General features: G+C 45.3%; 1 protein-coding gene across 7 annotated transcripts in view; it reads left to right on the forward strand.

Moving 5' to 3' along the window:
• GRAMD1B (GRAM domain containing 1B) overlaps window positions 1-16,097 on the forward strand; it is a 282,810-nt gene that overhangs the window by 114,335 nt on the left and 152,378 nt on the right. For 6 of the 7 annotated variants that reach the window (XM_017875634.1, XM_017875627.1, XM_017875629.1 and 3 more), the window contains one exon: window positions 11,168-11,245. In XM_017875634.1, the coding sequence (XP_017731123.1) occupies window positions 11,168-11,245 (78 nt within the window). The remainder of the gene's footprint in view (window positions 1-11,167; window positions 11,246-16,097) is intronic. The other variant, XM_017875633.1, reaches the window with a different exon arrangement.

The following is a 16,097-nucleotide window of genomic DNA, read 5'->3' on the forward strand; positions in this document are numbered from 1 at the left end:
CTCCTACCCACATGCAAGAGTGAAATCAATTCCTCAAGGGCTTGCACACCCACACCACAGAAGACACTTAAAATATTATCTCCAGTTTATCTGCAACTCATCACACAAAACCATACAAAAGCTAACCATGTCTTATTTAGAAGACAGTTACTATTTACAAAACTGCCAAGAGCAGCTCACATTTGTTTTTTCTTTTATTTATTTTAAAAATAGGGTTTCACCATGATGTCCAGGTTGGCCTCGAACTCCAAGGCTCAAGTGATAACCCCACCTTGGCCTCCCAAAATAATAGGCATGAGCAACCATGTCCAGCCAACTCACATTTTCTTTCTTTTCTTTTGTTTTTTTGAGATGGAGTCTTACTCTGTCACCCAGACTGGAGTGCAGTGGCACGATGTTAGCTCACTGCAACCTCCATCTCCCGGATTCAAGCAATTCTCCGGCCTCAGCCTCCCGAGTAAGAGAACACAAGAGCTTGGAACACAAAAAATAAACTAGGAAGGACTACCATGTTAAGTGCTGGGTATTAATTAACTTGCTTAATCCTCACAACAGGTCTGTAAAATTACTTACATTTTGACAGATACAAGGATGGGAATGTAGAGAGAGGTTAAGAAATTTGCTGAGTTGCTAAGAAAACAAGTGGCCAAGCTAGAACTCAAATCCTGGGTTTGATCCATTCCAATGCTGTCCGATAAAGCTTTGTGCAATGATGAAAATGCTCTCTATCTGTACCGTCCATGATGAAGCCACCAGCCACATGGGAATGCTGAGTACTTGAAATACTGGTGTGACTAAGGAACTGCATTTTTAATTAATTTAAATTTATGTAGTCACATGTGACTAGTGACCACGTATTGGACAGTTCAGTTCTGTGCTCTGCTGTCTTTGGGAGTTATCAGCATATCCATAATAATTGAAGTCTTAGTGTGATAAGATCTCACAAAGAGATGAATTGCAGTAGATTTTAACCTCGTATGGGCCCAGGCATATTTGAGAATCTGCTGGCTGTAAATTTCTGTCAGGAGCGTATAGTATTATTGCACATTATATTGATAACAATTTCAGAGGTCCACAAAACTTAGGTTTCCCTGATATAAAACAGAAGAAGCAGGAACCCCATGGAATGTAAACTCCTTAGGAGCAGAGACCTTGTCTGTTTTGTTTACTGCTCTATACCCAGTATCTAGATTCTAGAACAATGCTTAGTGCATAGTTGATGCTTGGTAATTTTAAATGAGTGTCTGAATGAGTCCTGGGAAACATTTTAGGACCAAGTAGAAGAAGAGCCCAAGAAAATTCCCCAGAAAAAGAAGTGAAAGTATGACAAAATGCAAGAAGCAGGAGAGATTCTAATGCCAGAGAAGGCAAGAAGTGTGCGTTTCAAGAATGAGAATAATCATCAATGTCAGACCTGCCTGGCTGGTCAAAGATTAAGATTTAACTATCGGCCAGGCGCGGTGGCTCAAGCCTGTAATCCTAGCACTTTGGGAGGCCGAGACGGGCGGATCGCGAGGTCAGGAGATCGAGACCATCCTGGCTAACACAGTGAAACCCCGTCTCTACTAAAACTACAAAAAAACTAGCCGGGCGAGGTGGCGGCGCCTGTAGTCCCAGCTACCTGGGAGGCTGAGGCAGGAGAATGGCGTGAACCCGGGAGGCGGAGCTTGCAGTGAGCTGAGATCCGGCCACAGCACTCCAGCCTGGGTGACAGAGCGAGACTCCGTCTAAAAAAAAAAAAAAAGATTTAACTATCGTCATTGGTCTTGGTGTAACAGAGGTCCCTGCTGATAAAACCAAGGAGAAGTAGGCATGGGGTGCATATTGCAACAGATTGATTCATAAAGCAGTGGTGAAGAAGTGGGGGCTTTGAGTATAACATCCAGTGAACCTCAAATCCTGGTTGGCCCCAGAATCATTTTAAGCTTTTGAAAAAAAAGCATTCCTGGACAGGTTCAGACTCTGACTTCATACATTTGGAGAGGGGCCAAGGAATCTGTATAGTAAAGCTCCTGAATTTATTATAATATTGTTTTAATGGAAGGTCAGCAATTACCAGGTAGTATGTATATTCTTGCAATAAAATGGCCATCAAGAGAGGACAACTAAGGCTGGGTGTGGTGGCTTACGCCTATAATCCCAGCACTTTGGGAGGCCAAGGCAGGCAGATCATTTGAGGCCAGGCGTTCGAGAAAAGCCTGGTCAACATGGCGAAACCCTGTCTCTACTAAAAATACAAAAATTAGCCCAGCGTGGTGGCGTGGGCCTGTAATCCCAACTACTCAGGAGGCTAAGGTGGGAACTTGAACTTGGGAGGCAGAGGTTGCAATGAGCCAAGATTGTGCCACTGCACTCCAGCCTGGGCAACAGAGCAAGACTGTCTCAAAAAAAAATAAATAAATAAAAGAGAAAAAGAAAAAAACTGGAGGGAGAGCCTTTTCTTTTGTTAAACACAGACATGGGCATGTTCAGAGGTGAACTGTTTTATTTGTTTAGTAACATGGTTTCACCCTGTTGCCTGGGCTGGAGAGCAGTGGTGTGATAATAGTTCACTGTAACCTTGATCTCTTCAGCTAAAGCGATCCTCCCACCTTGGCCTCCCCGGTGAAGCAGCATTGTTGTCTGGGGTAATACCTGAGGTTTGTCATCTCATGCCAAGAAAATTAAGGACACAGACACACATGGAGAGTGAGTTTAGGAGTGAAGGTTTAATAGGCAAAAGAAAGAGAAAGGAGAACAATTCACCCTTGCGAAAGAGAGGGGCGCCCAAATGGGAATTAGGCCTGGCCTGGCGGAGTGTACCAGATTTTTATAGACAGGCTTGAGGAGGTGGTGTCTGATTTATACAGGGCTCACAGATTGGTTGGACCAGGTGTGATGTTTACATAGCCCAGGGGGAAGGCTGGCCACTCCACCCTAATCTTACTATGCAAATGGGCTTGCCACTGGGCTGGCACCATGTTGTCTGCTCCTTACCATACATGTGGCTGGCAAAGAGAAGGGAAGATGGAGCCACCATTTTGAACATGCCTAGTCCCAGGTAGCCTTTTCCTGTTGGCACAGCTGCTGGCATTCACCCATGGAAGCTTCCAGCTTGCTTGTTTATGTCTGCAGCTCGATTTTACAGGCTGCTGTTTGTTAGAAAAGAAAATGATTTTGGGGATGCTTTTCATGAACAGAAAAATCTTCCGGAGGACTTCCTTACCCTCACTATCTGCCTAAATAATTTCTTTTTTTCTTTTTTGAGACGAAGTCTCACTCTTGTGCCCCAGGCTGGAGTGCAATGGTGGGATCTCGGCTCACTGCAACCTCTGCCTCCCGGCTTCAAGCAATTCTTCTGCCTCAGCCTCCCGAGTAGCTGGGATTACAGGCACCGGCCACTATGCCTGGCTAATTTTTGTATTTGTAGTAGAGACGGGGTTTCACCATGTTGGCCAGGCTGGTCTCGAACTCCTGACCTCAGGTGATACGCCTGCCTCGGCCTCCCAAAGTGCTGGGATTATAGGCGTGAACCACCACGCCTGGACAATTTCTTCTTAACTCCTATAGCTAGGACTACAGGCACACACCACCACACCCTGCTAATTTTTGTTTTGATTTATCTTCTGTAGAGATGAAGTCTCACTGTATTGTCCAGGCTGGTCTCAAAACTCCCGAGCTCAAGCGATCCTCCTGCCTCAACCTCCCAAAATGCTGGGATTACAGATGTGAGCCACCTCACCCAGTCCCAATAACCATTAAATAGAGAAGTATTCATGAGTTGTAATGAGCTAGGAAGATATTTATCTGGATTTTGAATCCCTGAATCTTTGACCAGGGATTCTACCCACTGCTGCAGGTTCCCATGGGAGCCATTAAGCATTAACCTTGTAACTTGGTAGACACATTCTCAATATTCACCTTGAGTATGTTATTTCTAAGTGGTGTTTGAGGATATTGAGGGACGTTGTGTAAGGAGTTGGCAGTACCCCAGTCACATTTGTTTACTTATTTTCTATTATTAGACTTTCCCATACCTGCTTGCCAATGGCACGCAGAAACTCTTCTCTTTTATTCTCTCCATCTTTGCTACCTGCCTTCTCTTCCCCCATACACCTTTCCTACTTAAGCTGAAACAGTAAATGCCAGAGTCATTTTACATGTAGAAATAATTTAGCATGAAAACCCAGCTCTCTCTTCTGCCTGGGTGCTGAGGCCCTACTTTTCAGGCTAAGGGCCTCTTCTGTTTTCTCCCATGCACTGGCTATTTCAAAATATTCTGACACACTAACGGAATACTCAGTGTAATAGATATCTGCCATTTATGATACACTCACCAAGGGCCTGATACTGCCCTAAACATGTTCTACAGATGATTTTTACCATTTCTAATCCCCACTGCAATGTTTTCTTTTTTAAAACTTTTATTTATTTATTTTTAAGTAACGGCAATCTTGAATCCAACAGAACTGCAGTCGTTTAAGGCATGCATTATTACCCACATCTGACTCTTAGAAAAGTGAAATAATTTTCTCAATCTCCCCCTCTGCTAAGTGGCAGAGTCAGGACTAGAATGTGCGTCTCTCTGACGCCATATCCTGAACTCAGATACTGTGACTGGATTATTCACAACTTAATCCTCTGTGCGGTTCTATAAATAGAGGACTAAGTTGTGAGTAATCACAATAAGTCTCCATTTTTCCGGAAATAGGCTAAGGGAGGATAAGTGACTTGGCCAAGGTTAGAAGGCTACTAAGAAACAAAGCCTATGTCCCAAGGACCTCAGTCCAGAAAAACAAAAAAGAAACAAAGCCGGAGGGCAAACCCAGGTTTGTCTGCCTTGGTACTATGTCTACTGTATCACTGCTTAAAATAATGTATTTCCCCATTTTTATTAACAAAGACATCTATAACTGCCACTCAGAGCCTTTTGCAGCTTCTAATGAGCACGAGATAATTGATACTAACAGGAAAGATTGCCTCAGTTGCAGCCAGAAGTAAAGAAATGCAGTACATTAGTCTATGCAGCCTTGGTCTGGGTAAATGTGGTTTCCATCAGGCTCTGGAAATACTGCATTACAGCCTACACGCCCCCATGACTGGGATCACCTGAATCTCTCAGAACCCCTTCTGGGCATAGGAGGCTGTGACTCTTGTAGTATTGCCTGGAAGAGAAAGAGCTGTTTCTCCCTAGGAAGCACCTACTCAGTAGAGGTTGCCATATTCCGTCTTTCTAGCAGTAAAGCCGTGCCTTTCAGAGGGCAGAAGGACAGCTTCCTAGCGGTTTGTGGGTTTAGTCTGTACTTTCTGCACGTGTCCTGGGTACAGGGAGGGAGGAAGGGAGATCACTGGAATCATGAGAATTTGCCCAGCCCGCATTGCAGAGCTTCCTGGTCACAGCCTAGTGAATTTCTGCCTTGTGGAGCGTGCTTTGGCTCAGATTCCTCTGGATTTTTCCCAGTGCTTCCCAGTGCTGCTAGTATTAATGTGGCCTTCCAGGATAAGCTCCTGCACTAGCATGCTGATCTTAAACAATACCAGGATTCTGCTTCAGCTGGTTTCCTTCAGGAATATCCCAGAATTTTACCAAGAGCTTCCCACCTTGTTTAGGAACATGGTCTAGTGTTCCAAAATTTAATTTATACAATGAATTTTATCTGAGGCTTGAATGTACAGCAGGAGGATTTAAGTCATCCTAGTTCCATATCTAGCTGTCTTGAGCGAATGGCAAACAGTTGCTTATACAAATTCCCTTCCTTGCAGTGTTAAGCCATCTTTCAGTCATCCGGTGCCCAGGCAAAGACATTCCAAATCCTAGTTTAGAGTTTCTTTTTCAGGGTTTCCAACAGACCGTTTCGTCTGTTAGTGCCCTCTGCTGGACTTTCTCCAAGTTCTTTTCAACCTCCTGAATCCCAGAGTGGACCCAGACTGGATGCCTTGTCCCACTAAGGCTTTGACCCATCTGGAGTGGAGGGGGATGTGCTTTTTGACCCTGTAGCATTCTGCACTCCTTTATCAACACCCTGGCATGGAGGTTGCTTTTTTCATGGTCTCAGAAGACTGGTAGGTTTATTTAGGGAACAGCGTGAGTTGCTTGGAGTCCAGGTGGCCTGTATCATTGGAAAAGGCTCATATAAGAGAAGAATTGAAAGGGTGTGTGTGAGGGTGAGGCAGTGTCTGAGTCTCTGGAAATTCTGCTCAACAATATTATTTCATGGGATTGAGTGGAGGAGTGGTTGGCATCAATTCATCAATTCATCCATTTAACTTCTTTTTTTTTTTGAGACGGAGTCTCACTCTGTCATCTAGGCTGGAGGGCAGTGGCACGGTTTTGGCTCACTGCAACCTCTATCTCTCAGGTTCAAGTAATTCTCCTGCCTCAGCTTCCCAAGTAGCTGGGATTATAGGCGTGCACCGTCACACCTGGCTAATTTTTGTATTTTCAGTAGAGACAGGGTTTCAACATGTTGGCCAGGCTGGTCTCAAACTCCTTACCTCAGGTGATCCACCCGCCTCGGCCTCCCAAAGTGCTGGGATTACAGGCGTGAGCCACCGCACCCGGCCCATTTAACTTCTTTAAGACTGTTGAAAAACAAGCTGCAATAATGGGACAAGAGAGGACCAGGCCTCTGCCGAGGGTACTGAAGGAGGAAAGATCCAGTATGTACCCTATGCCTGTTGCCACCATGGATTTATCTAGAGTCCCTGCAGCTCAATATTCACTTCTCTGATGTGTTCCCTGCAGCTTTCCAACAGAGGTGTCCGCCAGCTACACCTTGTTCATTTTTCTGCTGTTGTTGCGTCACAGTCCACAGTGAATATTTGTATGTCTTAAGACGGGGAGCTCTTTTCTGGAGAGACCTTGTCCTGATCATCTTTACAGCACTGTCTCCTAGCACAGTGCTGGGTACATGAGAGTGGTAAATGGAATTGAACCGGAATGGCTTTTCTTCTCATTTCTGCATGTCTTGAGTCTATCCAGTGTCAGCACAAAAACCTTGTTGTTGTTAAGACAGAATTCTCTTACTGGTCCCAGAAGGAGATGACATTTCTGCATTCTGTGTTCCCATAGCACTTAATACATACTATTGAGAGTTATCATTTTTCTGCTTTTAAATCTAGTTATTTATGTTGAATCTTACTTTCCAGATTCTAAGCACTTTGAGAGCAGGATCTTTGTTTGATTCATGTCTTTCTTTTCCTATAACCCACAAAATGATCCCTTGCATAGGATAATAGCACCTAGCATTTATATAGCAGTTAAAATGTGACAGATGCTCTTTTCCATACTTCACATTTCTTTTTCTTTCCTCCTTCTTTCTTTCTCTGTCTTTCTCTTTCTCTTTCTTTCCCTCTTCTTTGACTCCCCTCTCCTCCTCTCTCCCCTCCCCCTCCCCTCCTTCTCCCCCTCCCCTCTCCCTCTGCTCTCCCTTCCTTCCCCTCCCCTTTCCTCTCCCCTCCCCTCCCCGGCACAGTGCTGGGTACGTGAGAGTGGTAAATGGTAAATGGAAATGGAAATTGAAATTGTAAGCGGTAAATGGAATTGTCACTGGACTAGCTTGTCTTTGAGTGAATGGCAACAGTCTGCTTATAACAAATCCCTTCTTTGCAGAGTTAAGGCATCTTTCAGTCCATCGTGCAAGGCAAAGTCATTCCCAAAATCCTAGTTTAGAGTTTCTTTTTCACCGGTTTCCAAAAGACGGTTTCCAAAGACGGTTCCTCATCTGTTTAGTGCCTCACCCTTCCCCTCCCCTCCCATCCCTTCCTTTCCTCTCCCTCAATCTCCCTTTCCCTTCTTCCCTTTCCTTCTCTTCCTTTCTTTCCCTTCTCTTTCTTCCCTTTCTTTTCCCTTTCCCCTTTCCTTTCCCTTCTCTTCTTCTTTCTTCCTTCTCTTCTTCCTTTTTTTTTTTTTTTCTGAGACGGGAGTCGTCACTGTATCGCCCTAGCGGCTTGGAGGTACAGTGGGCCACGACTGGGCTCACTGCCCAACCTCCGCTCCTGTTCAAGTTGATCTCTCCTGCCCTCAGTCTCCAGTAAATGGGATTTACAGGCCGTCCACACCAAGCCTGGCTATTTTTTTTTTTTTTTTTTTTAGTAAGGTGAGGTTTCACCCGTGGTTGGCCCAGGCTTGGTCCTCGAACTCCTGACCTCAGGTGATCCCCTGCCTCAGCCCTCCCAAAGTTCTGGGATTCAAACAGGCGTGAGCCACCATACCGCCTCTTCTCTTTTCTTTCTTTTCCTTCCTTCCTCCCACCACAGTCTTCCAAGTAGCTGGGACTACAGGAGTACACCATCATGCCTGGATATTTTTTTTTGTAGAGATGGGGTCTCACCATGTTGCCCAGGCTGATTAGGAACTCCTGGCCTCTTCTCTTTCTCTCTCTCTCTTTTTTTTTTTGAGACAGAGTCTTGCTCTGTCTCCCAGGCTGGAGTGCAGTGGCGCGATCTCAGCTCACTGCAAGCTCCGCCTCCCGGGTTCACGCCATTCTCCTGCCTCAGCCTCCCGAGTAGCTGGGACTACAGGTGCCCACCACCGTGCCCAGCTAATTTTTTGTATTTTTTAGTAGAGACGGGGTTTCACCCTCTTAGCCAGAATGGTCTCGATCTCCAGACCTCGTGATCCGCCCGCCTTGGCCTCCCAAAGTGCTGGGATTACAGGCATGAGCCAACCCGCCTGGTTCCGTGTTGTAGACTCTTAACCATTGTCTTGATGATGATACTTGTACACATAGCGTGATATGAATACTTGTTGGATGCACGTAGTTTGATATTTATTTGAAACCAATGCACAGTTTGAAGGTGACCCATTGTTGCTTGCTTCTCTGCCATCTGAACTGTTTCCTAAGCTATGGAAAGGAAGGCCAGAGTGGGGCGCCAGAAAGGAGGCGGTCCCTGCTTCTGGTTCCTGAGGCTCCTGGTTGGTTTTCCTTGTTGTAGTTCTGGTTTGGAAGTCAACAGTGCCATCTAGTGGCTTAACTTGCAAATATCAGCTTAAAATTATTTTTCTGAAATCCTGGTACATGGCCTTGAGTCTGGGAGCACCCTTTATTAGTTTAAAATTTTGATTGCCAGGGGGAGGATGGGGGGACTAGGAAGAACCAGCTCATCCTGACTCAGCGGGGTCAAATGTGACCTCTGCTTTGAAGAGGCTGCAATGCTGATTGTGGTTGGCTTGGTTGAGCCCCGTTGACTGTTGTAAGTGGTGTGTTCTCCTGCAGTGTAGACCCTGCCTCTGGAGTTGTGTGTGGGCTTTGGAATTTGAGTTACAGTCATCTGTGTGCTGCCTACTGTGGAGTGACACTTGTCCCAGGTTGTATATAAGAGAATGCTTGATGCATATAACAGGCCAGTTCCAAGTAAGACATCTCATGAGTTAACAGCATTGTAGAGAATTTGGTTATGAGGAGTTCGTAATAGGCAAGTCCATCCGAGCTGGCAAAGTGAAAATGATGAGCAGCCGCTGCATAGTGAACAAGCCGTAAAAACGTGCTGCATGGAAAGGAAAGAGCAAAGGATTCCCTACACAGTGAGTTCTGCCGAGCAGCTGGAGGCTTTGTGTATAGCGCTGTTCTGGTTTCTGGTGTGTGTGGTAATGTGTATGGTTTCTTGTGTCTGTGTTTGAAAGTTGGATGTAAATTGCTTTTCAGGTCATTTACTTCTTGCTGGAAGAATGGAACATAAGAGCATGTGGTAACTGTAACCACAGAACTCGTGCTTTGGCTGAGAGTGTACAGACACTGGAGCAAGCACTTGCTCTGCAAGATTGTCCAGTTTGCGTTCTGCTGGGCATCTAGGCTAAGGAATATACTCTGTAGAGACCAGTGCACCTTAGTGCAGCAGATGATCCACCAGAACAAGGAGAAAATGTTGGTTATGTGGTAGCCTTATTTATAGTGACATTTATGGTAATAGGGATTTATTATTAGTAGAACCTATGTAAAGCAGAGGTTGGCCAACTTTCTGGTAATAAGGATTTATTATTAGTAGAACCTATGTAAAGCAGGGGTTGGCCCACTTTCTCTGTACAGGGCCAGATGGTGAGCACTGTGGGCTTTGTGGGCCTATAGTGCCCTCAACTCTGCCTTAGTTACTCAATTCTGCCTTCACCACTCAGCTCTGACATGGTAGCAGGAAAATAGCCAAAGATAATATGTAAATGTAGGCGTGGCTATGTTCCCGTAAAACCTCATTTCTGGACACTAAATTTAAATTTCACATCATTTTCACCTGTCATGAAATATTCTTTTTTGGATTTTTTTTCTTCCAACCACTAAAAAGTACAAAAAACGTGCCTTAGCTCACGGAGCTGAGCAAAAACATGTGGCTCTAGATTGAGCCTAGAGTTTCTAGTTTGTGGACTCCTGATCAGATGGCTGGAGTATTTAATAATAATTAATAAAAATGATTTGTTCATCAGCTATGTGGGCAGTTAGTGTCATGAAGTGTCTGATAAGCTTTTCTCTCCCTGGAGTAAAAGGAAAGGCCATTCTTTCCCATATTACTATAAGATATGACCTCCCAAAAGAACTTTGCCTGAACTAAAGCTGTGTAATTATCTCACCTACAGTGCTTTAAGGTGTGGAGTTCCACCCTTTATTCCTTCTTCTATTTCTTATCCTCCTCAGCCTCCCCCGGAGGCAGAGTAGCAGACTAAGTGACCCCAGACCCCATCCAGCCTTTTGCCTTACTGGGGAAGCAGAGTAGGTGACTCCTGGCCCCATCCAGTCTTCTGTCTTACTGGAATCTCCCTCCTCCCACACCTCTCATACCCTTCCCCCAACCCTCCACCCAGTCCACATCAGTGGTTTGAGAGTCTCTGGTGGGCTGAGGAGAATGGGATTATAATCCCATCAGAGAGAGGAAGAGGAGTGGGTAGAGAGAATGCTGGAGGCATTTGCTGGTTGTGGTATATAAGCCAGGGAAGAGCGTGGTAGCAGGGCGAGATGGGCCTCTTCTGTTTTGGCTGGCAAAAGACAGTCTGCAGGTGTGATGGCCGGGGATTTTACCAGCCTTGTGTCGTTTCTCATATGGTCTAACTGTGCATTCTCTATGCTAGACTTACTTGGGGGAACTTGTATCTTTAAAATTTTGTAAGCCCATGTCTTTGTCTAGTTGAAATCTAAGTGACCTCCCCCAGGGTTGAGAAAGAAGCTGAAGTGAACGGTTGATATCCTGTGTCTTTCCTCAGCAGCCAACAGAGCAGTCAGCAGAGCAGCCACGATGATGATTCTAGCAGGTTCCTGAGTCCTCGAGCGCGGGAAGAAAGGTAAGGTCCAACTTGGAGGGCGAGATGGGGGCAAAGAATAGAGGGGGTGGGGTGGAATGTTTGAGGAAGATTGTGCCTCTGCTCTGTGCAAAAAAAAATGTGGAAAACTGAAGAGGAATGGGAGAGCCTCAGACCTCTGTGCTTGACTGATTAGAAAGACAAAACTTTCACCCCAGAAAGGAAAAGGGGCAACACAAAGGGGCTGGTCTGGAGGCTTTTTGTGTTCAGCAAAAGAAGTCAACATGTGGCAAACCAAATAGGTTGAAAAGACTTCATACTGAGCCAGGCGTGGTGGCTTACACCTAATCCCATTACTTTGGGAGGTGGAGGCGGGTGGATCACCTGAGGTCAGGAGTTTGAGACCAGCCTGGTCAACATGGTGAAGCCTCATCTCTACTGAAACTACAAAAATTAGCCAGACACGGTGGCATGTGCCTGTAATCCCAGCTACTCCGAGGCTGAGGCAGGAGAATCTCTTGAACCCGGGAGGTGGAGGTTGCGGTGAGCCAAGATCGTGCACTCCAGACTGGGCGACAAAGGGAGACTCCGTCTAAAAAAAACTTTACAGTGGAGTTAGGACTTGAGTCATGCCCTATAGGTCGGGTACAATGTGGATCAGGAGGTGAAGGGCATTTTATGCCTGAGGAAGTTGCATAGCCCAGGATGTCAGGTGTTGGATGGCGTCAGATGGCAGCAGGGTTAATGAAAAATGAGGCGGGATGTCTGGGATGCAATGAGAATATAGAGGCTCTTCAATGCTTGGTTGAGGATGGGAGATACAGCTAGCTAAGCACTCAGTGTGAGGACCAGCCAGCGCCTGCTTCGTGCAGTGCCTGTGAATGGTAGACAGTGGTGGATTTGCCGTAGCAAGTTCAACTTCGTTGCCTACAGAAAGCTGATGGTATTGATGTTAACTAAAAGGAAGTCTCGGCTGGTCTACCACGGAGGCTCTGCTTTTCGTCTAGCTCTGTTTATCATTTTTATCAACGAGCTGGGTGAAAAAGCAGAAGGTGCTTTTACCACATTTGTCAACTTATGGTGGATCCTCTGCTGAGAGGGGGTAGAGGACACTAAGTATGATAGAATCAAGATTTATTACTATTTTGAGTAGAACGATAGGTGGAAACCAAGGAGATGTTTTCTTTTTAATGGAAATGTGATTTTTTTTTTTTTTTTTTCCTTAGAGTCTCGCTCTGTCTCATAGGCTGGAGTACAGTGGTGCAGTCTCAGCTCACTGCAACCTCTACCTCCTGGGTTCAAGTGATTCTCCCACCTCAGCCTCCAGAGTAATTGGGGTTACAGGCATGTGCCACCACACCCCTCTAATTTATAATTTTAGTAGAGACGGGGCTTCGCTGTGTTAATCAGGCTGGTCTTGAACTCCTGGCCTGATTGACCTGCTCCGGCCTCCCAAAGTGCTGAGATTACAAGTGTAAGCCACCATGCCCGGCTCACTATGAAGTCTTGAAATGTCTATGAAATATGATATTATCTTGTATATTTATAGTAGAAAAGATTTATTTCACAAGTGTAGAATTGCCACAGGGAGCCTAATTTGATAGGATTTCATGTGAAAAAGAAAGAATGTTTTTATTTGCCGGCCAAATATGAGCCAATAATATGACACAACTACCAAATGATCTTTAAAAGTTTTTAATTCATTCATGGGAGCAGGGTGCATGGATTAAAAAAAAAAAAAAAAAGACGTCACTGTAATCTGTACTAGTATGATCATATTTCATGTATTATTCCAGTTCTTTGGAAGTGGATACTGATGCGTTAGAGTCCAGAAAAGAATATAATATGAGTTGGTTATGGCCCTGCACGGCGGCTCACACCTGTAATCCCAGCATTTTGGGAGGCTGAGGCAGGCAGGTCACTTGAGGCCAGGAGTCTGAGACCAGCCTGGCCAACAAGGGGAAGCCCTGTCTCTACTAAAATACAAAAATTAGCCGAGCATGATGGCGCACGCCTGTAGTCCCAGCTACTCCGGAGGCTGAGGCAGGAGAATCACTTGAACCCGGGAGGTGGAGGTTGCAGTGAGCCAAGACTGTGCCACTACACTCCAGCCTGGGCGGAAAACAAACAAACAAACAAAAAAAAAAAAAGAAAAAAGAAAAAAAACCAGTTGGTTGAAGGAAAGAGATTTAGCTTGGAAAAGAGATTTTTGGATATCTGAAAGCTGAAGAGATAGAATCGGAGGGTTAGAAGTCAGTGAGAAGGATTGCAGCTCAGGATAAGAAAGCGCTCTTCCGTGATAGAGCTGTACTCACTTGGATTTTCTATCTGAGAACTGAGAACTAAGTGACTAACGGGTGGGGCATGTGTACAGTGTGGATATGCTGAACAAAGGCATGATTCACATTCCAGGCGGGACAGCGAGCGATTTCATCGCACTTCTCAGGATGACACGGAATTTGAAACTGATGAACTGTTTATTTCCATTTAATATTTTCTTTTCTTTTTCTTTTTTGAGATAAGGTCTCTGTCACCCAGGCTGAAGTGCAGTGGCGTGATCTCAACTCACTCCAACCTCTGCCTCTAGGGCTCAAGTAATTTTTCCCACCTTAGCGTCCTGAGTATCGGGACTATAGGCACCTGCCACCATACCTGGCTAATTTTGTATATTTTGTAGAGACGAGGTCTTGCCACATTTCCCCAGCTGCTCTCAACTACTGAGGTCAAGTGACCCGCCTGCTTCAGCCCGCAAAGTGTTGGTATCACAGGCGTTAGCCACCACCCTGCTTAATATCTTCTGACCACACTTGACTGTGGGTAACAAACCGCAGGTAAGGGGGGCTACTGTAATCTCTCCCCTTCATAGGAGTGTTCAAGCAAAAGCTGGGTGCTGTGTCAAAAGGGATTTCGTTCTGGTTGAGAGAGTGGAACCTCTCTAGTCCTTATTTCTTTAGATTATAAGGTCTTGTGAGTTCTGCCCTAGTTCTCAGTTTTGTGCCCCCTATTAATCAAAACAGTTCAGCTCATCAATTTAGACCTATGTATATGGAGACATGGCACTCCCAAGGAGCAAAGACTAATCATTCTTGTCAAGATGCTTAATCAGGTACGGTCTGATCTGATGGCAGTTCTCTCAGTCCCTAGAGTACCCTCCACTCTCTGTGCAAAGCTTTCTAGATTGCAGCAATCATAATCTCAAAATTAGAAGAGGCCACAGAGGTCCCCCAGCACAGCCACCTTCCCTGTGCTGTGCACCAAACATCTCCAGAAGTATACTGTCCATTTCTAAGCGTGATGTCTTTGGCTGTTCTTCTACCAGTTCTATGATTGACAGTTCCTTAGCTCACTTTATATTATCTCTGCTGCTTGGGGCATTCCTGGAAGAGATGAGTAGTGCTGAGATGCATATACGCTAATACATTTGTCCCAAGGACGTAACTGCTTGCTAACTAGAGAGAACTCTGCCTTTTGTTTCGTATTTGGGACTTTACATTGATATAAATTCTATTCTAACTTCTCTCTAACCGCTCACTCCTCCTACCACGGGAAATGTTACAAAGGTTCTCCCATCTAAACCTCTGCCCAGAAAAACTCTCTGGATTTCTTCCCTGGTCGGTTGTTCCCATCTTGGCCCACTCGCAGCCCCCTAAGCTCTTTATGGTGGATGGAGATGTTGTTTTGCATCAACTCACTTTGGAGAGTATGAGGAACAGAGAGCATGTGGTCAGAAGTATGCTTCCTCTGGCGGTCCCTGTGACCGGCCCACCCCACCCACCCCCAAAACCTCGGAAATTGGCTCTAGTACGTGTTCACTCACCATAGCCCTTCTGAAGAAAGTCTTTGTTCTCTTCTTGGCTGCTGGGTTCCTTCTCCTGGAGAGAACAAGTTTCCGGAGCTCAAATTAGTCTCCCAGGCTCAGCCCAGAACTAACTTACACTCTGCACCTGATTCTTCCTACCCACTTAAGAGTCTCCAGGTGTTTAGGGCTTTGATCTGTGATGTTGTGACCTGGGGTGAGATTGGAACCCTGGGGAGATGGGGGCAGTGGTGGGCATCTGGCCTGTGCTGCTCGTTCTGGCCCCTCTGAGGGACAGTGCACCAAGCTGTGAATGGTGGCATTTCCTGCACTGGTGAGGCCTCCCTGCGGTCATCTTCTTTACTCTTCGTAATGCCCCTGGGTGGCAGGTGGAGCTGCTGGTATTGTCACTGACTGAAAACGGTCAAGGATGAGGTGGATATTATGGGTTTTTTTTTTCTGTGGCTGCTTCTAATTTTCCAAACCACATCATCAATGGTACCATGAAAGATTGTTTCATAGAGCAGGCAAAAAAATTAACATTGATTCTTCTACTTTAAAGATTCAAATTATAATCTTTCAGTATCAGATGCACTTTCAACGGGTTTAATAAAACATTGGGGTTTTTTTCTTGTTTTTGTGTAAGGTTCAGAACAGTTATCATATTTAGAGACTACATAGCTACCCTGCTATACACAGCAGTGGGTGGAATGCTTTCATATGGTGTTCAAACCTGAGGATTTCTGAGAAAGGTTTTTTCCTTATTCACATTGACGCTCTGTCCTGAAGGAAAGCCTTTGGAACCATGACAGGAGTAGAGGGTGGGTTAAAGGACTGATATACATTTGCTGGGTGGGTGTGGCATGAGCGAGAAGGGTTGATTTTTATGAAAATGTGTTTATTAGGAAATGGAGATTGTCTCAGAGATAAGAATAATTCTTCCAGGTTTCCAGTAGAAAGCAAAATAGGTAACTTCCCCAAAGTGTGTGTGTAATAGAATATAGGACATTAATTCATTCTTTTTTTTTTCCTTTTGAGACAGAGTCTTGCTCTGTTACCCAGGCTGGAATAGTGGCGCGATCTTGGCTCACTGCAACC

This window comes from Rhinopithecus bieti, unplaced genomic scaffold (genome assembly GCF_001698545.2).
Source record: "Rhinopithecus bieti isolate Rb0 unplaced genomic scaffold, ASM169854v2 scaffold_7884, whole genome shotgun sequence".
In the NCBI taxonomy this organism is placed as follows: domain Eukaryota; kingdom Metazoa; phylum Chordata; class Mammalia; order Primates; family Cercopithecidae; genus Rhinopithecus; species Rhinopithecus bieti.